Source organism: Hypanus sabinus, chromosome 13, assembly GCF_030144855.1.
Source record: "Hypanus sabinus isolate sHypSab1 chromosome 13, sHypSab1.hap1, whole genome shotgun sequence".
Taxonomy (NCBI): Eukaryota; Metazoa; Chordata; class Chondrichthyes; order Myliobatiformes; family Dasyatidae; genus Hypanus; species Hypanus sabinus.
In genome coordinates, this window is record NC_082718.1 from 81,138,538 (window position 1) to 81,163,334 (window position 24,797).

Here is a 24,797-nt window from a genome sequence, read left to right on the forward strand (position 1 = left end):
TAGGGCAAAGCTGTTAAGAGTTAAGTGGCTCCATTAGGATTAATGTTTCAACTCAATTCAAGGCAGATGGCTCTGACAAGGAGGTCTTTGTAGATATTCATGGATAGCATGTAGGTGATGGGATGAGGCTGTGAGGCTTTTCTATCTTCAGATATTTAAATACCACAGCTTTTGTGGAAATTTTAATGTGAACTCCTGAAAGTCTTCAGTTATCATTTGCAAGCTAACTCCTTTGGATCTAACTTGCTGTGTTCAAATCACAATGAGTATTGAAATTGTCTTGTGGGTTATGAGTGAAATTATAATGATTCTGATTGCAGTATTATATTACTTGTATTATTTTCACAGCCTGCAAATATCCTACTGGATGAACATGGTCACGTGAGAATATCAGATCTTGGGCTTGCCTGCGATTTCTCTAAAAAGAAGCCCCATGCCAGCGTGTATGTACTTGCTAACCTGTTAACGCAGACATTTTTTGCATAAGCATGACCAGTCTTGTGCTGGCAGATGATTGTGTTCCTCTTTTTACATGCTGCCATTTCTCTCAAATTCAACCCTTAGCTGCAGTTAATAGCTGCAGTTGCAACAGACCCTTAAGAAATTAGTAGAAAATCCCCATAAAGCTATCTTCTTATGATATGTTGAGATTGCCAATGATATTTCTTCTAAAAATAAGTTTAAAGGATAACTCTAAATTGAACTTTTAGAATAGTTCCCTTTGTGTTATGATCCTCTATTATCAATATTTAGATTTCCCATGATTTAAATATGATGCTTCGCTGAAGAAGGATCTTGGCCCAAAATATCAACTATCTATTAATTTCCGTACACGATGCCTGACCTGCTGAGTTCCTTCAGCATTTTGTGTATGTTGTTACTAATTCAAATGTTTGCAACTTCCTCACTTATCTTATTTGCAACAAGATCTTATTTATGGAAATAATTTAATACTTCTTATTACTTTTTCCTTTCAAATTCAAATCTAAATGCAATTCAAGCATGCATGAATACAGCCTAATGAAACAGCATTTCAATCCTTCTTTCCTGCAGGCAATGATTCTTACCAGTTTACAATACAGCAACATTCCAGTTCTTCACCCGAGCATACTTTATAAGCAAATTCTTCCTTATCTTGTATAAACAAATACATTTCTTTGATGGATTGTTGGTAACGTCAGAAACAAAAAAATAATGAATTACCTTGCTTAAGCTTGTCACAACCATTGTTAACATCATCATTGTCAATCAGTTTGAGGTTAGTCAGTAGCTGAGATAAAGAACAAAATTGTAATGAACCACCATCTCTCTGAGCAACCAGCTGTCACCATTTCTTCCATTTTTGTTGCGCATATCAAAAAGTATCATAATATGCAACAGAAGGACTTTGAATAATACTTTATGTTGAAGCATAATTTGTTCTTTTGATGCAGTGGGACACATGGATACATGGCTCCAGAGGTGTTACAAAAAGGTACAGCATACGACAGTAGTGCAGATTGGTTCTCTTTGGGCTGCATGCTCTTCAAATTACTTCGAGGGTAAGTCACTAAACAAGAATGCTATATGAAATTAATTGCTTAAAATCAGCTTTGCAGATTGCCAGCACACTTAAATTGTTATGCCCTTTCAGGGCAGTTTAAGATCTGGTAAAGTGACCGTCTGGAATATCAACCCTAAAACTGATAGAATCAGTGTCTAACAGCATTGAGTGGAGTTACACATTCTGGCTTGTAGCTTTTAATCCCTTTTTTACAATTCAACTGATCAGATTTGATAATTCAGCTCTCTGCAATGAATTCTGGTGTGTACATTGTATATAAATGCATATTTATTTATTTAGAGAACAATTCAAATCTTTTCAAGGATGAAACGTAGGTTTCAATTTCATTACGTCTTTATGTGTGCTTGTTTGTGTCATGCTTCAATCAAACTAGATCCAGTTCCTGTTTTTGAAATGTGAAGCATTCAAACGTTGAAGGAAAAGCAGATATCTGATCCCTAATGTCAGTAATATGAGTCATATTTGAAAACCTAAGAGATTTAGATTTCTTAGGGACAAAAAATACCTCTGTAAATTTTGTATTTCTTACTTAATGTCCATTACACCATTGGCATTTAAGGCAGCAATGAAGGTCCTCCATCTCTGGCAGTGTTCAGAGCTTCCTTCATCATGTCAGGAGCCTCCTCTCAGTTTTCTCTACTGCCAGTCATACGTCCCTAGTGGAGACTCAGGAATACCATTGCATTCAAATGTAAATGGATTCTTCATTGTTGTTTCTAAAACAATTTTGTTTTACCAGTCAGAGTTGTTAGCCCTGAGCTGAACCCCCCAAACCTGGAGGACTGGTGGACCACTCTTAGTCTGTCCTTTACCCTTTGACCTGTTTCGCATGGGTGACCCTCCCAAGAGCCAACACACAAAGCCCTGACTGCAGCCAACGTAGTTCTGTGGATCATTAAGTCACGCAAGCCTCTGAATCCAGTGACAAGGTTGTAGCCCTCTTGAGGAAACCTTGTATATAAAATGCTTTTTATTCATTTTCAGGATGAAAATGCCAGTGGTAGAGTGGATAAATGTTTAGGATTATTGAGAGGATACCAGTTGATAGGATCCTGGCTCATAGCATGTAGCTGGTGGAAAGGCCAAGTCAAGTCAAGCCACTTTTTATTGTCATTTCGACGATAACTGCTGGTACAGAACACAGTAAAAATAAGACAATGTATTTCAGGACCATAGTGTTAGATGAAACAGTACAAAAACAAGACTGAACTACGTAAAAAACAACACAGAAAAAAGCTACACTAGACTATGGACCTACCCAGGACTACATAAAGTGCACAAAACAGTGCAGGCATTACAATAAATAATAAACAAGACAATAAGGCAGTAAGTTGGTGTCAGTCCAGGCTCTGGGTATTGAGGAGTCTGATAGCTTGGGGAAGAAACTGTTACATAGTCTGGTCGTGAGAACCCGAATGCTTTGGTGCCTTTTCCCAGATGGCATTAGATATCCGGAGTTAACTTAGTCTATGGCCATGATATTTGTGTCACAGGTCTCTTGTTGAGGATGATCCCCAGGATATTGATAATAAATTCAGCAGAGAAAATGTATTAAATGTTATAGATAGTTCCATTCTCTGCTGTTGGAGATGCATAGCACTTCTCTGAAAGAATAACCCATGACTGATGTTGTTTGGCTCTACTACATACTGGCACAGATTGCCTCATTTTCTAAGGAGTTTGAGTGGAATTGAAGATTGTGCAATCATCCATGAACATTCCTACGTCTGATGTTAAGATGAAAGGAAGGTTATTGATGAATCAGCTGGAAGCTTTTGGGCCTAGGCCACAGATCGAATCTGACAAGCAGAATAATCTTCCTTTGGGATCCCAACTACTGGAGTATTTTCCCTCTGATCATAGGCTATATTTGTGTTACACTCAGTCAAATGCTGCACTGTCATCAGTGTCAATATTCATCTCACTTATGGAATTCACCTCTTTGGTTTATGTTTGGATGAGGTGAGGTTGGGAACCAGGTGATTCTAATTCACTTACTGTGCCAATACCAAGGCAACATTATCATCAGTTGTATAATTTCATCATCATGTTCTATAGCAGGAAACTATTCATTTTTAATAGAAGTACTTCACTGCATAGCAGAATAAGCATTGTGGAGCCCACAAACATGAGGCCCTGAAAAGGCCACAGCCTTGGCCTCAGCGTGGTGCAGAGAAGAGTAAGCGTCGCAGAGCAGCGAATAGAATCAGTCTGACGCTCGCCTCTGGTCCTGCCGCCCTGCCATCTGGCCCTGTGCATAAATCATCCCAACACCGGGTCATTCCTCGCTGTAAGACCTGGGCTCTGCCACATCGATGCCCTCTGGACCTGGACCCTGCCACCACACTTCGATCCATACCCGACTTTTCCAAATCAGCCTGGTGCTTACCTTGCCTCCCTCTCGGTTTAGGTAGAATGGCCTCGAATTAGTTATTCTAAATAAGAAAACAATGAATATTGCTTGTGCTTTGAGAATCATTTATGGCAAATCAAAATCAATCAATAAATAAACAGAAAATCATGACCTTTGACCCTAAGTTGAGCACCCAAAAACCATTCCCATTTCAGAACTTTCCTGATACCTTTTGATGCCCAAGTGGCACATCACAGTGTCTCTTTGTGATCACAGATTGGTCGCTTATCATCTTGATATGCAACAGATTTGTTATGAAAGCAACCCATTTGCAGACCTCATTCAAGTTCTCTGAGGCAAAGCAGATGCATGGACTACAGCTCAGGTGAACCTCCTCACTGAATTCCTTAATCTGAGAACAGCTTGCCGGTGCCTCTGCATTTCATTTTGATGCCTAGTCCTTCACCTAGTCTGCTACCCCCGGGCAGTGCCACTGATCATCTTCATTGTCCACTGCCTCATCCTCTTCCTTCACTTCCTGCACCTAATCTGTATCCTGACGTGAAGGGGAAACAAGAAGACATAGTATAATTTCTCCTTTGTGGTGATGCAGCAGCATACATGAATACTACAGATTAGTTTCAAGGGAATGTTCCAGTTTCATGGAAGATTTATAATGAGCATACCTGGCAGATTTATTATAGTGTCTGCTTGAGAGCTGGTTTACAATCTCTGCTGAGCGGAAGAGCCTAGCCTTCTTCATCCTGGTGAGATGTTGCAGTCAGGAAGGCCACTCCGCTTCTGGCAATATCTTCTCTATTTCGATATGTTCTAACCTTATTGTTGGAGAAAATGAAGGACAATGAGTAAACTTTTCCATTATCCTAACTTACTGGCTAGTATTGTAGTGGTGTCCACACCGGACTTTGAGGCGAGTGGTCCCAGGTTCGAATCTGGCCGGCTCCTTGCATTCTTTCCATCCGTGATGGGTTGGCATTGAGCTAACAACTCGGCCTAGTAAAAAACAAATATGCTAAAGAATCGGCAAGGTTGCCACATGTTGCACTACAAGGCACATCGGGGAATAACAACAACAATCCTACCATGGAGGCTTGACCACAGTCTATGCCTGGAGGGTAAAAAGTGAGGGGCAGGATGTATGGATTAGCAGTTTGTGTGTATATTTAGAATAGTATATTTGTATAAGAGGGCAGTTTTGTTAATATTGTGCAATTCTCTTTGACATATCTAATGAGGTTTTGAATTATTTTCTGGGATTCTCACTCTTGGAGTAGACTACTCAATCTGTCTCCGGCTTAGGTTGTTCTTGTAATGATTCTGGTGAGTGTCCTCACCCCCTGGTGCATTCCTGCCAGTATTTCCTTTGCTTTCATCAATGTCCCTGCCTGAATGTCGGAGCTCACTCAGCTTCCCTGCAGTCTCTCTCAATACCATGGCAACCATTATATGTGTTGCTGCTGTTTACAGGCTGACAAGAAGGTTGGTTGCTACACAGTAAAATGTTGGCAGCTGCACTTAATGCACTGTGGTCTTGTCATGGACCTTCCAGGTCGTGTTTTAACACTTCTTCCTGGGTATAAAATATATTAATGCTGCTGCACACCTGCTTTTGACAATGGGCACAAAGGTGTGTTTGTAGGTGTTGTACATCTAATTTCTAAACATGTATCTTTTGTTGTCAGATATTATTTCCTTTTACCACAGCAAACTAGGAACCTTGTTCATTTGACCTGCTTTCACTGGTGCGGATTACAAATGCTGGATCCTTTCAGCTTGTTTTCTACACGCTCTTTTGCCTGCAGGTGATGAATACAATATGTCCAAGAAGCTTTCCTGTGTTGCTTAGTTTATTTATTGAGATACAGCATGGAGCAGGCCCTTTGAGCTGCACTGTCCAGCAATTCCCCGGTTTAATCCTGGGACAGTTAGTACCATGACCAATTAACCTACCAACTGGAAATCGTAGCACTTGGAAGAAATCCACATGCTCATGGGGAGAACATACAAACTCCTTACAGCCTGTGGTGGGAATTGAACCTGGGTCAAAAGTGCTGCAAAGCATTGTGCTAACCACTGTGCCGCCTCATGGACAGGGGATGGGGGATGAGGATTGTACACTGATGGTAGGGGAAATGAGTAGTTATTGTATGTGAAATTTAAACTCCACCCCCCACATACAATTAATTTGTGTGCATCTCAGGTTGTTGCTCCCTATCGATATTAGTATATTGTTCAATGAGGCAGCACTGTCCTAAGCTGTGTTCAAACCCACTAATTTACAAAGCTCAGACAACAAATTCAGAAAAATAAAGTCAAAATTAGATTAGAGTTTGCTGGGACTTTGAAGCTGAATCAAGACAAAAGAAGTTAGAAGCTACTCCTTTGGCTAATATGTAATATGAAGTATGGCATCGAAAATAGATGTTGATAGATTAAAGGAAACAGGACAGCTCTATTCAAAATGCTTTTATTTCACAAGAACCAGTCTCTCAGGTAAGGCAATGCTTCAGCAAAGCTGTTGGGGTCATCTGTTGTGTCCATTGTGGCCTCCTCTATATTAGTGGGATCTGACGTAAATTGGGGGACCTCTTTGTCGAACACCTCTGCTCCATCTGCCAGAAGCCAAATTTCCTGATGGCTAATCATTTTCTTTCCTATCCTCATTCCCATACCAACGTATCAGTGCATGGACTCCTCTTTTGCTATGTTGAGGCCACTCTCAGGGTGGAAGTGCAAAACCTCATATTCAGTCTAGGTAGCCTCCAACCTGATAGCATGAACATTGATTTCTCCTTCCGATCATTTCTTTTCCACCTTCCTCTTCTCTTTTCTCCTATTTCCCACTCTGGCCTTTTCTCCTCACCTGCCTGTCATGTCCCACTGGTGCTCCTTCTTCTTCCCTTTCTCCCATGGTACACTCTCCTCTCTTATCAGATTCCTTCTTCTCCTTCCCTTTACCTTTTGCACACATCTGGCTCAACCTATCACTTTTTAATTGGTCCTCCTTTGCCTCCCTTCCATCTTTTTATTCGGGCATTTCACCCTTCCTTTCCAGTCCTGAAGAAGGTTCTCAGCATTCATTTCCATTGATGCTGCCTAACCTGCTAAGTTCCTCCAGCATTTTGTGTGTTGCACAACAAAAAGGTATCACTTTTTGGAGAAAAAAGAAACTCAAGTAAATTTAAGTTCCTGGGGATTTTATTAGGAATAAGCAAATGAAAGAGCAAAAGCCCTTCTGTCCACAATGTTATGTTGAACTTTTAACCTACTCCAAGATCAATCTAACACTTTTCTCCACACTTTCATCCACATGCCTATCTAAAGGTCCCTTAAATCTCCCTAATGAATCTGTCTCTACCATCACCTTTGCCCTCCTGTATTAACCAATTTCACCCTGGGAAAAAGGTGCTGACTGTCCACTGTTTTATTAAACTTGCTTTTGGAACTGTACTGAGAATACAGTTCTTAAAGCAGTTTTAATAAATTCTTCTGATTCCTTAATTCCTTTCAAAATTAAAACCTGTTGATAAAACAGGATTCTATTCTTCACAATGTGGTGGGGATGGCCAGGCTCCTGCAGGTGCTGTGCAGCAGAAGTAAATCACTCTGTTTGATGTTGCCCTTTAAAGAGCGGTGCAAGAGTGTTCCAGTAAAGGAGAAGAGATGGCAATGACAACAGCAGTGACCTCCCCTGGGATGGTCCAATTCAAGTGATGTGAGCAAACACTTGATGATTTAATACTCAGAGAAGCCAGAGGGATTAGAGAGGTGGATAGAAAGAAAGAATCCTCTTCCTATTAGACAGCAGGTCAACAGAGCAGCAGGACACAGCTTTGCAGAAAATGACCCATTAAATGTTCAGACTATGTCAAGCATGGGCAAACTACGGCCCGGGGGCCATATGCGGCCCGTTAAGCTTTTTAATCCGGCCTGCAGAACTTGATGAAATTATATTAATAAACCTTGTTAATGTTTTTTCCCCGCAATTCTGGCGTTTTCCCAAAAGATAACGCACTCTATATACATTGACCTTTGTTGAGGTGCAGCGTATTACTCCACATTTGCGCTTTACTCTTTGTTCGGCTCGACCTATTTGTGTGAACAGGCGTTCAGCGTCATGAACATCAACAAAGCCAGCCACAGATCCAAGTTAACTGACCAACACCTCAGATCCATCCTGAGAATCGCCACAACAAAACTAAATCCAGACTTTGATGCGCTGGCTAAAAAGGGAGACCAACAACACTGTTCCCACTGAAATTAAAAATAAGTTTCTTCGTTGTGTTATGTAAAAAATGCATTTGAAAATATTTTTTTCAATAAGCCTTACATGTTACATGTCATTTCTTTTAAGTGATGGACATGAGTAGTGCGCAGGTGCACATACGTTCTCAAAATAAAAAATGCGCTCCAGATCAAATAACGCGCTCCGCATACTGGCGCGCTGTCACTGTTCTGTCCTAGTGCTGGTCGTTGTTGAGTTTTGGCACAGGGGACAATCGAATAAGAAGGAGCAGGACAAGTAGACCTGCATCTCCTACCGTTTTTGAAATAAAGACAGTCAGGAGGAGAGTGATGATGATAATATCTTGAAGGATAACAGAATTTTCAGTGCTTTAAAATAATAACTGTTACTATTAAAAAAAGCTGTGTTTTATTCATTTAATTTTCAGTGTTTTAAAAGTCATTTCTATAAATAGCTAAATACCATGGGACTTCAAAGACAGATATTTTGTTGTTATGCATTTGTTCATTTTCAATTGAAATTAAAGCACATGTTTTCTACATATCCCATGATATTTTATTTTCTCTTATGAGGTATATTACCAAAACACTCCGTCCATCTGCTCCTGGTCCGGCCCCACTGTCAAATTTTAGAACCCTTTGTGGCCCACAAGTCAAAAAGTTTTCCCACCCCTGGACTATGTGCATGCCATCAAATGGGGATGCTTGAACATGACTGCTACCTGGTGGTTTAAAAGACAAATAACATTTAAGCTATTGTATTTAGGTGATGCATATTGATGAATAAAATATTACTGGGATTACAGTTTGTGAAAATAAAGTTATTCAGAAATTGTATCATAACTTGAGAAATAAACTGAAAGACAAGAAGTTCCAATTTCATTCATGAAAATAAACTATTGTTAAGGCAGAAAAATCTATACAAAGTCCGCAGAAGGCATTATCTCAATGTTGCTTAATATAGACTGGAAGGTACAAGGTTCTGTCCACAATCTTCAGTGAAATAGCTCAACCTATCTGTGGCAGCTAATACGTTAATCCAGCTGCCTTAATTAACCTGCAAAAGAAGTGGGGAAATTAGCCAGGATTCAATGTTGATGAATATTGTTTATTGCCCCCTACTGGAAAATATGAATGTGTAGATTGGGTGAGAAAATTTTTGTACAGTTCTGATGCCATGACAACCTAGCTGAATAGATTGTCACTGATTCAGCTCACCAAGAATTGCCTGCCTGTACGACTCATCTTGACAAATGGAGTCCATGTTTGGCATGCACCTTTTCCCTCTTTTGATGCAGATTGACCTGCTGAGTTTTTAAACTTAAAGCCTTCTGTTTCGTTCTTGCTTCCCTGGGCAGGGAATCCCATCTGTAGAATGTTTGGCCTGGGGAAACAGTGGAGGTTACCATGTTAAATATATTTAAGACACAATTAGATTGAATTTTTTTTGTTTAGAAAGGGAATTAAGGATTGTGGGTAAATGGCAAATAAGTGGAGCTGTGTCCGTCGCAGATCAGCCACGAACTTGTAGAATGGTGGAGCAGGATAACTGATTTACACCTGCTTTTATTTCTGACGTTCTTATGTTTGTTTTTGAATTGTTATTGCCATTACCAAAAAAATTGTAAGTATCAATTCTGAATTAACCTGAAATGCAGAATACCCATAAAGCAGGGATTCCCAACCTTTTTTTAGGCTATGGACCCCTTATCATTAACTGAGAGGTCTATGGATCCCAAGATGGAAACCCCTGCCTTAAGGGATTCACAGCACAGTCTGAAGGAAAGAGGGGTCACTGGATTCTGAAGGAGCACAGATTTGAAAGGGAGAATGAAGAAAAAAATATATTAAAATAACACATACAAGATTTTGAACCAGTTCCTTAAAACTGTGTCAAAAACTGGCCCCATTTGCATGTTTCATGATTATTAACATAGTATATACTTTCAGCCTTGTCTCCCAGAAAGGATTTGTATATTAAACATTAAAATTGCCAAGTTGCTCAAGTTTTCCTTTTATTTCTCTTTTTCTCACAAGATTCACATGCGACTGACCATCTGCCCAGTGGCTTGTTAGTAATGTTTCAATCAATTGCTTTGGTGTCTGATAATAAAGTATATTTTTCACCCATTAGACACAGTCCTTTCCGGCAGCACAAGACGAAAGACAAGCATGAGATTGACCGCATGACACTCACAATGGTAAGAAAACAGATCTCTCCACAAGCACAACCATTCATCAGACATTGCAACAGGAAGATTTTCTAAATTGGATCAGTCATGCTGCTTCAGACTTTGCCAAATAACTGTTTATATTTAAACTGATTTAATTTTTAAAATTTGGTTATGGGAAAATGAGCATTTATGGCTCATTTTAATTGTTTGATATAATATTTGTTTTCACTAAATAATTTTTGGACAGCTTGAAACCTTAGCCTAAGGACTAGTTTCTTAACTTTTTTGAAGAGCTTTCTCCAGATATCAGTGCTTTCTGAATAGAAAGAAACCTATAAAATGCGTTTTTGGAACTGTTTCTTATATTGGACTAGTGAAGGTGTAATATTGAATCTTTGAAGAGTGATGATTCTCATCAAGTAAAGTGATAAATAACTTCAGGTGTATTTCTGTTATATTAGTGACATTGGTGTATGCAAAACTTTACTGAGAGCAAAGTATTAAGCATTTCTGTGGCTTAGTGCTCTTAAATATTCATCTTAAGTGAAATCGCGATCACTGCTTTGGTGCGTTGGAAAGTGGAGGTTTGTATTGCAGATTTTCACAATGGCAGTCACATCAGTGGATTGTCCAAAAAATAGAAATCAGCATCCTTATACAGTAATATGATTTCTGTAAGGAACTAGTTATTACCCAAGAAATAATGATCAATCTGCCAAGTTAGTGTGAAAATAATAGGTCACAGCAAGGCATGGGAGCTAAACTTGAAATGGAATCAGAAGTATGCTGTGATAACTGGGAGATCTGGATGTGGGGTTAGGCGATACAATAGGAGAAGGATGGAAGGAAGAGTATCAGGGTTTATGATACAATTGTCCTCTGGTTACACAATTTAAAGTGGTACCGATTCATTCAAAGTACAGTACATTTATTATCAAAGTATGTATGCAGTATACAGCCCTGAGATGCCTCTTCCCACAGAAAAGCCACGAAAGAAAGAAAACCATGGAACGCCTTCAAAGAAAAACACCCCCCAAAGCACAAAAATAAGAACAAATTGCACAAACGGCAAAAAACCAAGTGAAGTCAAAGCACAAAGCCATTGAAGCAGTCTAGGAATGTTCAGTGGAGTTCAGTCTTGCGTTGACTGCAGGCTACAGAGCCAGTCCTCCCTGATCAAAACAGCAAAAACCGTGCCTAGACCCAGGACTCCAGCACCATCGAGGGAGAGAGAGAGAGAGACCGATCGAACGAACGCAGGCACCTTCCTCTGGGTGCAGCGCGAGAGAGAGATTGGTGACACGCAGGCACCTTCTTCCGGCAGCAGCAAGCGAGAGGGAGAAAGAGACCAGTCAAATGCAGGCAGACAGGCTGAATACCCGCTCGCCTTCTGCTCTTGTTCTTGCTGATTACAATCTTCCTCGACACTTTAATCAGCAAGATTGGTGAGAAATGCAGCCACTCATGGGCTCACACCCTGTCTATGTGATTAATATTTCGTGATCAGTGCTTTAACTCTCTTAGTGCCCTGTTACACATTTACGCTCTAGGTGGTAGACTGATTGTTCAATTGGCGCCAACCCCCAGATAGTTAGCTATCAGCTCACATTCTTGTTAAAAAGGTGTTGATGAAAGCTTATGACAATGTTCACTGAAGAACGTGTCACCAAGCCTAGAAAATAGAGTCATTGATTAATTTAGAAGACTATAGTGCTGTGTTGATTGCTCACTAATACAGTTTAAATGAATCAACTGTGCATACCATTAGAAATGTGTCAAAAATTTAGAGATTGTGTGAAATCAACAACTCCTGTGAGTTTTTAAAGTGTTGTCAGTGGCAAGAATTCTTCATTTAGCTAAGGATAAAAAAATGGTTAATCAAAGAAATGACCAGTACTGAGAAATCAGATATAGTTAGGACTAAAGTTTTGCATCTGTGTGACTTCTGACTGGAAGTGAAGGAAAACAATGAAGCCAAGCTATTCACTGTTGGTAGAGATTGGCTTTACAGATTGTTTAGCATTATTATCTGCAATGTGAGAAATTGCCGAACAAAATAGGATCTGCTGGTGTGGATGATACTTGCGATATTAAGCCAACATTTTTGGAATTTATCAGAGATGAGACCTCCAAACCTGGTTAATTTCAATTGTGTAGAAATTGAGCTTTTTTTAAAACAAGTGGACGACGGAATTTATTGAACTGAAAAGCAACGTGTATGCAAATAGTGAATGGGGATTAAGCGCAAATCCACTAAAATATACTGAGCTAAAAAGACGCATGTATAAGGAGTATTAGCTCAAGAAATATTAGCCAATAGAGTGACATTCTATTAAAAAAAAGCCTGGTCACAACTTTTTTCTTTAAAAGACTGCAGAACTGGAAATGAAGGAATTCCTTCTGAGAAAGAATCTCTCATTCAACACACACAAAATGCTGGAGTAACCTCAGCAGGCGAGGCAGCATCAAAGAGTACAGTCAACGTTTCGGGCCAAGTCCCTTCAGCAGGAAGACATATTTCTGCTAAGTCTTTGCCTCCTGAATTAATGTCAATTTTACATTCTACAGATCAGCTCATTATTAAAACTTCATTTTTCCCTGTCTGGAAATTTTGTAGAGAAGTCCCAGGGGGAAATGCCAAAGGGAGAGTCGGCAGTCTGATTCATTTTGACAGGTGTGCAAAAACTGCACTAGCTTTATCCAGGAGGTCTAGGATGAAGCAACTTCAACTTTGAATGACTATTTACCTACTGAGTTCATCAATAATATCAGAGGCTTCCATGCTACCAACAGTGTGTAGACAGTGACATTGTGAAACTGGCCAGTAGCTGAAAGGAGAGGGGTTTAAAGGTATTGAAAAGGGTAAGGCAATCAAACTAATTAATTTTCACCAAGAAATGGAAAAGGAGGGAGCCTCAGCAATTAGCTGCATCCAGGAGAAACACTAAGGAGAAGCAAGACCAAGCCTGCCAAACCAGCTGCTATTGCTGCAGCCCTTCCAGGATTCCTGTGTAGGAGTTTCAGATCTTCACCCCATCATTCAAAAGAGTCTTAACTTCAAGAGGAACGTAAATCCTTTCATGTTACAAAGAAGTCTACAAGGAACTGACCCAGGACAATAAACCAGTAGATAAACAAAAAAGATTATCGTCTTCAAGCCTCAGCTACTCTTCAGATAAAACAATTCATAATTCAACCAAGTTGTAATTTGTGAATAAGCATTTTAATAAGACTGTTAGCTCTATAAATGTTGTGGAAAAACATTTCAAACAATCCTATGTATATTTATTTTATAGCCTTGTTGATTTTCCACAGTAGTTTCCACAAAGCATGTTAATCTGAAATACATTGGTTCGATTAAGAATATAAGGGACATCCATTCAATTTATACAACATTATTTAATATTTTTCATTTTCTCCTTCAGAATGTGGAATTGCCCGATACTTTCTCTGTGGAGTTAAAGTCTCTTTTGGAAGGTTTGTTACAGCGTGATGTTGCCAAGAGACTGGGATGCCTAGGACGAGGGTAGGCTGTAATTTTATGCTTTCCTTGCATAATTAAGAAGCTTTGAGACTACCAGAAAATGTTAAGGATATGCTTTCTGAAGGGGTGAAGACATGTAATAGCTGGCAAGGATTTTAGTTCTGTGATCTTGATCACTTGTCAGCTAAAATATTTACTTCACGTTACAAAATGTTAAGTACACAAAATAGTTGGGAAACTTAGCAAGTCAGGCAGCAGCTATAGAAATGAATAAACAGTCAATATTTCAGGCCAATACCCTTCTTCTAGACAGGAAAGTGAAAGATGCCAGAATAGAAAGCTGGAGGAAGAGAAGGAGGACTAGCTAGAAGATGATGGGTGAAGCCATGTAGGTGGGAAGGGTAAAGGGCTGAAGAGGAAGGAATCTGATAGGAGAGGAGGTTGGATAATGGGAGAAGGGGAAGGAGGTCGGGGCCCAAGGAGAGGTGATGGGCTGGTGAGAAGAGCTAACAGGCCAGAGTGAGGAAAAGAAGAAGAGGGAAGGGGGCTGGGAAAAAATTATTACTGGTATCGATATTCGTGCCATCAAGTTAGAGGCTACCCAGACGGAATATAAGATATTGCTCCTCCACCCTGAGGGTAGCCTTATTGTTACACAAGAGGAGGCCATGGACTGATAATTGGAATGGGAATAGGAATTAAAATGTTGGGCTACCCGGAAGTTCCACTTTTGGCAGATGGGACACAGGTGCTTGACGAAGCTGTCTCCCAATTCTGCAGAATTTCTTGTGTTTGTGATTTGCAAAATGTTAAAAGTATTTTACTAAATGAAAGACTATCAAAATATTGATGAAGACTGTCTTGTCAATCCAATTTACTAGTTGTCAACAAGGCTGCAACAAAGTAGTTTGAAGGAATGTGATATACTTGAATCTGTGACCATTGCATTTCTTCAAGAAAGATGGTATTAAAGTTGAAAGAAATAACCATTTTCATAAACATGTTTTAATTGTATATCTAATTAGTTGACCATTATATGCCAGAGGGTAATTGCTTAGTATACTCATCTACAGGAAACAATATGGTGAATGAGTTGGAGGGAGGTTTGTTTGGGTTCTATTTCATTTAATATCTTCAAAAAGAATTGAATCTAGGAGTCTGTGCACAGTGAAGGTTAAAGAAGGTGCTCAGCAATCTCTGACATCATACGCAAAGTAAAATGCTGAACTGCAGGAGTTGGTGTCAGTGATTTCTGCACAGGATGTACATTTATAAAATTGACTCAGTCGTTCAGTCATTTGGTATTAAGCAACTTTTTATGCTCCACCTTAATTCCATGGTGATGTTTTGTTTTCAGTAAAAATGATTATAAAATTAATTCATACCTTTTACTTTATAGACTGGGTTCGTGTGTAATACAATAAAGTTATTGAGTACCTCTAGTAAACAACACTAGGTTAAGAGTTCAGATTCAGAATCAGGTTAAATATCACTGGCATATGTCATAACATTTATTGAATTTGTTGTTATGTGGCTGCAGTAGATTGCAATACATAATAAAAACTGTTACAGTAAGAAATATATATAATGTTAAATAAGTAGTGCAGAAAGAGAAAAATAAAGAAAAGTAATGAGTAGTGAAAATGGGGGGTGCCTCCCTCTCCCTTATTAGGGAGAGAGAGAACCTGTGGTTTGTCGGATGCCGGGGTAACTGCAAGGTCTGTGTCTTTGCCATCAGCTAGCCCAAGCTTCTGCTCAGTAGCGGGTGCACTTTTTTTTTTGCTGGGGGGAGGGGGAATCGTTGTTTGCTGCCGCTTACGCACGGGAAGGGGGAGCTGAGGGGACTTTGAGGTTCTCACATTTAACTGTCATTCAATCTTTGGGGCATCTCTGTTTTTGTGGATGGTTGCGAAGAAAAAGCATTTCAGGATGTATATTGTATACATTTCTCTGACATTAATTTGGACCTATGAAGCTTTGAGGTAGTGTTCATGGGGTCAATATCCATTCAGAAATCCGTTAGCAGAGGGGATGTAGCAACTCCTGATTCATTAAGTGTGTGCCTTCAGGCTTCTGTACTTCCTCCTTGATGTAGCAATGAGAAGAGGGCATGTACTAGGTGATGAGGGTCCTTAATGATGTATGCCACCTTTTTGTGGCATTGCACCTTGAAGATGCTGGGGAGTCATATTAAAATAAGTGAAATTGACCCTACTAGTCCCTTGTCTTTCTTTCAGCTTCCATTGATTTGCCTCTGAACCTGTTTTGTTAGGTTTGGTTTCATGAGTTGTCAATTAGTATAATCCTCGAGGAAAATTGAGGAAACATATTATTTAGTTATACTCATAATTCTAAAAGCCAGGTTCTTCTTGAAAGTTTACCCCTTACTACATGTTTCCAAATGTTAGTTATCAGAAGGGATGCTCTGCAGAATTCTGGAAGTGTAGTGTGCACTGTATTTCATTGTCAAGTTTAATAATAATTGTGTTTATGTTAGATTAATATTAGTATCATGCTGTTCTGTACCCTATCTAATCTCACCTTGTTCATTGGCAGTAATAAAGCTAATTGTACCTTGTAGCGGTGACATCAGTATCCTGTTGGTCAGTATGAAGGTCACTGATGATATCTTGCTATTTGGTGAAAGGTTTATGTATTCAGTGTTAAGGCGACTGATGGAACTTACTTGTTCAGTGTCAGGGTTAGTACTAAAATGTATTGCTGAGTGCCAGTGACACTTATCATATCTTCTCATGCTGTCCCAGGGTTAATTATAATGAAATAATACCTTGCCACAAGGTATCAATTACTTTGCTGACTGTGATATATTTCAGATATAGTTCAAATTGTGATGGTACCTTGTTAGTCAGTACCTGTGCTAGTGATAATATGCTCAATCACAGTTTTAGTGACCTTTATGTTCAGTAACATACAAATGATAAAAGCTTATTGCTTAATATCAGTTTTATAATTGTTGTTGGTCACTTCCAAGTTTATTATGAAGCCTTGTTGCTCACTTGTGAAGGCTCCTGATGATGCCTAATGCTGTCTCAGTGCCAGGGTAACTGATTATTTCACCTCAAGTAATCAATGATTATATTTTGTTTGTTTTCGAGAGTTAATGATTTTATGTCAAGCTGATGATTATATTTTGTTGCTCAATACCAGCAGCATTGATAATATTGCTCTCTGTCTGACTTGACAATTCCTTGTTCCTGACCCTCAGGGTTCCTGATTATATTGTGTTACACAGTTCTCAATAATTACTTTCTGTTGCTCAGTGCCAAGGTTGCTAATGATGTCTTATTGTTCAGTGCGAGGTTTAGTGATTGCAACTTACTGTTTCACCCCTGGAGTAATAATTTCCTTTTGCTCATTGCCATAGTTCTGTTATCTTTTGCATGTGGCCAAGGTTTACCGATTAGGATATGTTGAGAAAGTATAGACTGCAAATGCAAGGATATCAGACTATAAATTGTAAATTAAGAGTTAGCTGGTTTATGGAGTCCAGTTCTAGATGACAGAATTCAGAAAGTATGCCAAAACTTTGGAGAAGCTAACAACAGTATTGGGGATGAATTATTTCAGTTATCTAGGGCAGGGGTCGGCAACCTTTACCACTGAAAGAGCCAATATGGACCCGTTTCCCACAGAAAAGAAAACACTGGGAGCCACAAAACCTGTTTGACATTTAAAATGAAATAACACTGCATACAACGTTTTTTTTACTTTATGCTATGTATAAACAAACTATAATGTGTTGCATTTATGAAATCGATGAACTCCTACAGAGAAAACGAAATTACATTTCTGCATGCAACAAAAACATCTTGAACCCCGAAAAAAAGACGTTGGGTTGAAGGTTACTTTTAAGTAAAATACTCAACGTCTATTTGAGTCCTTCTTGTATTTATGAAAAATGCCGAACTTAAATTGTCCGCCAGCAGCAAACCAAAAATAACGTCAGCCAGCTGTCATCCTGAAAAATAAAAGGACTATTTCACTGAACCATGAAAAAATATGAATATACGTAAAATAATAGGCAATTAAAATATTTATCATACTTGGTTAATGGGATTTCTGCTCCTGGACCTCAGCACAGAGCGTCTGCACATCAGGGCTGTATGACGTCACCTTCATCTTTACACAGGATCGCAAACTGTCATCTGTGAGGTGTGCACGATGTTTGTTTTTAATAAAGTTCATGTTGGAGACCACCTGCTCACATACATATGTGGATCCAAAGATTGACAGGACTCCAAGCGCATACTTTTTAATGTTTACATAAATGTCGGGGATAGCATTCCATGTTTCGAACACAAGTTTGTTCATTTGGGGAGGTTTTCAATATCATTCCATCTGAGCAAGAACGGCCTTCTGACGGGCAACATCTTCAAGGTCTGCTGTCAAGCGTCTAAACTTGGACACCCATATGTCTTTGTCGGCTGTGTCGGCCAGTTCCACCTCAAGATCAGGTTGACTCACACCTGCCAATGCAGTCGTATTCAGTAGGGATGGATCGATGCTTAGGGGAGTGGCGGGTGTCAGGCATTGGCAGTGGTGACATATTAATAGCGATAAAAAAGACGTTGTAGCGGTGTGCTACACGCAGCGCTAAAATAACGACACGGAGTCGGTAAACTGCAGTCAAAGATAACATTATTCGAACTAAACAGCCTTGCTTTTAAGCCTCCTTCAACCCTCCCCCCCCCCCCCCCCCCCCCGTGGGCACGGATGCTCCAAAAGACACGTACTCACAAACCCCCGTAGGCTATCTCCCTGAGCCGGAACGCTGGCTAATTGTGAGCTGGTTCAGATGTGCCAGGAAATGGGTCGCCACAACGTTTTATTTAGATCGTACAAGATCACCATAATCTTCAAATTTAGAATTACATTTCAAAAACTAACAAACTAACATAAAATACATTTTAATTAAATACTCATCATTTATTTTCCAAAGCCACAGGGAGCCGCAGCACAGAGATGAAAGAGTCTGCATGCGGCTCGGAGCCGTGGGTTGCCGACCCCTGATCTAGGGAAATTGGAAATTATTTCTTAGTTGGAGTTGATTTAATGGAGGACTTTGTAAATAAAGTACATTTTGAAAGAATAAGGAAAAATTATTTCCAATGTCTTAGAGGATGGATATTATTAGGAAACTAAAGAAGAAATAAGAGGTATTTTTAGGCAGGGGGTTTGTTTATGATTTGGAATTTACCATCTGAAAAAGTAGTGGAAACTAACTTACATAATAATAAGAGTGAAGTGCATGGAGATGTGCAGGACTTTGGTTACAATGTGAGGATTTGTTCAGAATGATTCTTCTTTCAAAGTGCTGTTAGTAGCATGACAGACAGTCATTCTGTGATGTTGCTCACTTTCAACATTGCTGATAAAATTTGCTTCCTAGTGTGAGGTTTAAGGTTGACATTGGTTGTTCAGTGCCAAGATTTTTGTTTAACTAACTTGCCCAAGGTTTAATTCATATATCTTATAGTTCCATCCCATCCAAAGTTTAATAGCTTCTTATTGCTCAAAGTCATTGGTATTAGTTTGTTTATGCAAGCTACAGTTACTGGTTAATATAAGGGTTAATTATGGTTTAAGCATTGGAGTTACATGATACGTTTTATCTCTATAGTGCTGTGGAAGTGAAAGAACATCCGTTTTTTAAAGGGATTGATTGGCAACAAGTCTACTTGCAGAAGGTAAGAAATGGCTCATTTTTGTCTTTCTTTGAAAACAAATGATCGAGTCTGCCTGTACATTGAACTAATATTGCATAAACCTTTGTGTGGTGAGATTGCATACCAACTGCATCAGTAAGAAAAGTCACAAATTCTGTTACATTTTTAAAGGGAATTCTTTTCTGTTTTACAAATTCATTCACCTAATCTTCAGTTTTGTCCCTAATCTAAGAAGTTACCAGGCCAATTTTGTGCATCTGCTCAAAAGGTCCCCAAGGCCGTGTTCAAAAGTTCAAAAGTACATTTTTTAATCAAAGTATGTATATGATATACTGTACAAACTTGAGATTCATCTCCTTATAGGCAGCCACAAAACAAGGAAACCTAATAGAACCCATTAAAAAAGACCATCAAACACCCAATGCGCAAAAAAAAGAACAAATCATGCAAACAATAAAAAGTTAGCAAATAACATTCAGAACTAAAGTTTATGAAAGTAAATTCATAGCCATAAGCCAGTCACAGCTGATCCAGGAGTCCATTAGTTGCAAGCCACTGCCTCAGTTCTGCACAGAGAAGAGCAAACCTCACCAAGCAGTGAACTGAATACCAGCCTATCCCTCTCCTCCATCCCCAACACAATGTCTTTTTCAATCTGGCCGAGTACTTAAATTGGCCAAACCTTGGTTCGTTCCACTCTCTTGGACTGGGGCCTTCCCTCTTCAATATGCTCTCAGGCCTGGGCCCCACTGCCTCAATTTGGCCTGTACTAACCTTTCCAATCTGGCTCGGTGCTTAAATCGGTCAAAGATCTCAGTCTTTGGGGTCATCTACTCTACATAGATTGGAGGCTTTGTCAAGCCTCTTTGCTTCATCCACAACAACCAAGATTTCCTGGTGGCTAGCCATTTTAATTCCAATCCCCATTCCCATTCCGGAGGGTACATAATATCGCAAAAATTAGTGGGGAGCTAGAGGATTGGGAAGCTTTTAGAAACCAACAGAAGAAAACTGAAATATCAAAAAGGAGTTAAAGGATGAAATATGAAGGTAAGCCAGTCAATAATAATAAAAGGGATACCAGAAGTTTTTTTGCAGCTATATAAAGAGTAAAAAATAAACAAGTGTAGATATCAGACTGCTGGAAAATGACACTGGAGAGTTAATAATGGGGGGCAAAGAAGTCTTTACCATGAAAGACACGAGCATTATGCCAGAAATTCTAGGGTTAAGGGTTAGAAGTGAGTGAAGTCTCTATTACAAGGAGAAGGTGCTTGAGAATTTGAGAAGTCTAAAGATAGATAAGTCACCTTGACTGGATGGACTACACCCCAGGGTTTTGAAAGAGGTTGCTGAAAAGATTGTGGAGGCATTAGTAATGATCTTTCCAGAATCACCAGATGCTGGAATGGTTCTAGAGGACTGGAAAATTACAAATGTCACTCCTCTCTTTAAGAAGAAAGGTAATTATAGACCAGTTAGCCTGATTTCTGTGGTTGGGAAGATTTTGGAGTCCATTATTAGGGATGTGGTTTTGGGGTACTTGAAGGCACATGATAAAATAGGCAGGAGTCAGTATGGTTTCCATCAAGGGAAATCTTGCCTGACAAATCTGTTGGCATTTTTTTGGAGGAAATTACAGGCAAGCAGACAAAGGAGAATAAGTGGATGTGGTGTACTTGGATTTTTGGAAGACCCTTAACAAGATGCCACACATGAAGCTGCTAAACAAGATAAAAGCCCCTGGTATTGTAGGAAAGATACTAGCACGAATAGAGGATTGGCTGACTGTCAGGAAGCAAAGAATGCAAATAAGGGTTGGCTGTCGGTAACTAGTTGTGTTCTGTGTGGGTCAGTGTTGGGGCCGCTTCTTTTCACATTTTACATCAGTGATGTGGATGACAGCATTAATGGCTTTGTGGCCAAGTTTGCAGATGATACAAAGGTAAGTGGAGGGCCTGCTAATGTTAAGGAAGCAGGGTGTCTGCAGAAGGACTTTGACAGATTAGGAGAACAGGCAAAGAAGTGGCAGAGGGAATAGACTATAGAGAAGTGTATGGTCATGCACTTTGAAGAAGGAATAAAGATGCAGACTATTTGCTAAACAAGGAGTAAATTCAGAAATTAGTGGTGCAATAGGACCTGGGAATGCTCATGGAGGATTCCCTGAAGTTTAGTTTGCACTTTAAGTTGGTGGTAGGAAGGTAAATGCAATATTAACGTTTATTTCAGGATGACTAGAATTTAAAGACAGGAATGTAATGCAGAATTGGAACAGGGAAGCAATTGTGAAGTGAAAATTCTCCATGTTGAACCCATTTTTGTATTATTTTAACTTCACTAAGACTACCCACCACCATGAGCATATAGATAAGAGATTTCCTGGTGCCAGTTATCATGTACCACAGCTGTTATGCTAAACTGTCTTCATTGTATTTTTCTGTTTCAAGTACCTGCCTCCACTTATTCCTCCCCGGGGAGAGGTGAATGCAGCTGATGCGTTTGACATAGGATCATTTGATGAAGAAGATACAAAGGGCATCAAGGTATCGTCTGCTAGTTTTAACAGTTTTCTCATCATTATCCTGGATCCTTAGAACAGACCAAACCCCAGCAAAATTTGAAGTGTCAATAGAATAAATGGCTCTCAAAATAATAATATGTGTGTGAGGTAGGCTTTGGTTGCATTTGGTACTGGTGCCATATCTATAACCAGTTGGCATGGGCAGCAACTTCTTAATGAGTGGTGCTTGAACAGTCATATTGTGCAGCTGTTTCGTGTGGGTGGCATCTGTGTTACCGGAAAGTGGTGACATCTGTGCAACCTTCTGATATCTGTTCTGCCTGTTCAAATTCCGCATACTGGCATTCTCAGAGTAACCTACAGTCAACTTAACAAAGAAGGGTGTTAATGGTATCTATAGCACTTTGTAATGGGTGAATGACAGACTAGTCCCTAGCTATAGCCTTTCTGTGACAACTCATATATGATGATCTTCACCTTTGATTTCATTACATTTTAGTATTTCCAACACCTGGTATAATAGATGTGGAAGACTATCTTTAAAGAATGTCATTTTAAACTGTGAAATGCATATTAGTCTACAGCAGCGTTTCCCAACCTTTTTTAAGGCCTGGGCTCACACCATTAACTGAGAGGTCCATGGGCCCCAGGTTGGGAACCCCGAGTCTAGAGATTTAGTGAAGGAAAGGCAAATATTGTGATGGTTTTTTAAAAAGGTGATTTCAATAGAATGTGCTTTCAGACTTATCAATTAAACAAAATCCAGAATATTGCATGGTAGTATGCTGAACAAGGTATATTGAACTGTATATTGCGCAGAAGTTAAAAAGAAATGACGATATGGTCCTCACTATACAATTACCAGATTTAAGTAAACAATATAAGAGATGGGAAATGTTATTAAACTTTGAATTATGTTCATAACGAAAAATCTTCACCAAAGTAAACCCACGTTAGTAACTCATTTGCTAATATTGTTTCTTAATCTATTTTGCTGTACATTTTTTCCTAACCTCCTTTACTTTCCTTTATCCTCTCCCCATGCCCCCACTTTGATTCTCTTCCTCTTTCATGCTCCCCAAAAATACCCTTTCTTTACTGCTTGTCATGTTTTCTCTTCTCTGATCCTTCTATCACTCAAATCTTGCTCATCTTCCATCTACATCTGTTCTTCCTTTTGCCATTTTCTGTTTTTTTCTCACTAACACTCTCACTCTCATTTCTCCTTCATAGCTGTTGGATAGCGATCAGGAGCTCTATAAAAACTTTCCTCTGGTGATATCGGAACGTTGGCAACAGGAGGTCGCAGAAACAGTGTATGAAGCGGTCAATAGTGACACTGATAAAAACGAGATGAGAAAGAGAGCCAAGAATAAGATGCTTGGTCATGAAGAAGGTAGGAATGTTCATTTCCAAATCTGATGCATCATAAAGCTATTTCTATTGTATTGAAAATGCTACAAGATATTCAGCTTGGCATTCTACGTCTGCCTGTAATGTTGATGTCTTTTACTGATGAAATTTGCCCTGCATTTCCTGTATTTTCATGTACTCTCATTCAGTATGTTATCTGTTGTGCTTCATTCGTCGTGCAAGAGTCCTGATTAGATCATTCAATCTTTCTGTCCTCATTCACCATTCAATTGCAGTGATGTTGATTTGTGTCTTATCTACTACTTCCCCACCTTGGGTACTCATCACGGTGGCCTTATGTTCTGATCCGGCGGACACAAAGGTGAAACACAGATAGGTGGCCAAGATGTAAATGGAAAAGAATTGTGATAAAACAATACTGATTTAACCCTTTGATAAGTTGCTTAGTTCAGACTTCCCAGCACTCTTGCATTGGTGTATGCATGTAACAAGGTACTTACTTTCAGTACTTACTGTCTGTTACATCACTGGTGTTCAGGCAGAAATGAAGATCCTCCATCTCTGTGTGTCCTTGGCCAATTTTGGTCTTAGTCTTGGTATTCAGGGCTTCCTTCATCATGCCAGTACCTTCCTCTCAGTTTTCACTAATTCAGGCATTCAAGACTTGGGTGGAGACTTGGGAATACCATCGCACTCAGATGTAGAAGGATTCTTCATTGCTGTTTCCGTAACAGTTTCACTTACCCAGTTAGAATTGTTAGCTGAATTCCCAAACCTGGAGAACAGGTGGACCACACCTAGTCTGGTCTCTACCCTTTGACCTGTTTGGTAAAGGTAATCTTACCAAGAGCTAAAGCATAAAGCCCTGACTCCTGTCAAAATGACTGGGTCACTGAGGCACGCAAGCTTCCAAACCACGACAAGGTTGTGGTCCATTGGTGCATATATATAGTACTGTGCAAAAGTCTTAGGCACATATCTATTGCTAGGGTGACTAAGGCTTGCACAGTACTGTAGTAATTTTATATATGCTGCCACAAAGAAAAGCAAATTTCATGACACGTGAGTGATGATAAACCTGATTTTTATATGGGTCTCTATTGCAGACTGTGAGTGAGAAGGGGGTAGGGAGAGGAGAATCATGGTTTAGCAAAGAGGAAGGGAAGTGGGAGGGCATGGGAAACACTGGAGAGACATTCTGAAACAATTATTAAACCATCCGTTTGGAATCAAATGGCTCAGGTTTGGGTGTGTCTGCACCTGCACCAACCTGCACGCTGGCACTCCTTCTCTGCCACCTGTCCCAAACCCCTCCCATGGCACTCCACCCTCGCCATTCCCTAAACCTCTTACTCCTGCCAGATTTACAAA

The 24,797-nt window shown here is 39.6% G+C and overlaps 1 protein-coding gene across 1 annotated transcript in view; it reads left to right on the forward strand.

Annotated features, from left to right (window-relative positions):
• Positions 1–24,797, forward strand: part of grk3 (G protein-coupled receptor kinase 3) — a 262,680-nt gene that overhangs the window by 206,597 nt on the left and 31,286 nt on the right. Inside the window, exons 12-18 of the mRNA XM_059988030.1 lie at positions 349–443; positions 1,434–1,541; positions 10,318–10,384; positions 13,783–13,883; positions 19,483–19,549; positions 21,979–22,074; positions 23,286–23,448. Coding sequence (XP_059844013.1) covers positions 349–443; positions 1,434–1,541; positions 10,318–10,384; positions 13,783–13,883; positions 19,483–19,549; positions 21,979–22,074; positions 23,286–23,448 — 697 coding nt within the window. The remainder of the gene's footprint in view (positions 1–348; positions 444–1,433; positions 1,542–10,317; positions 10,385–13,782; positions 13,884–19,482; positions 19,550–21,978; positions 22,075–23,285; positions 23,449–24,797) is intronic.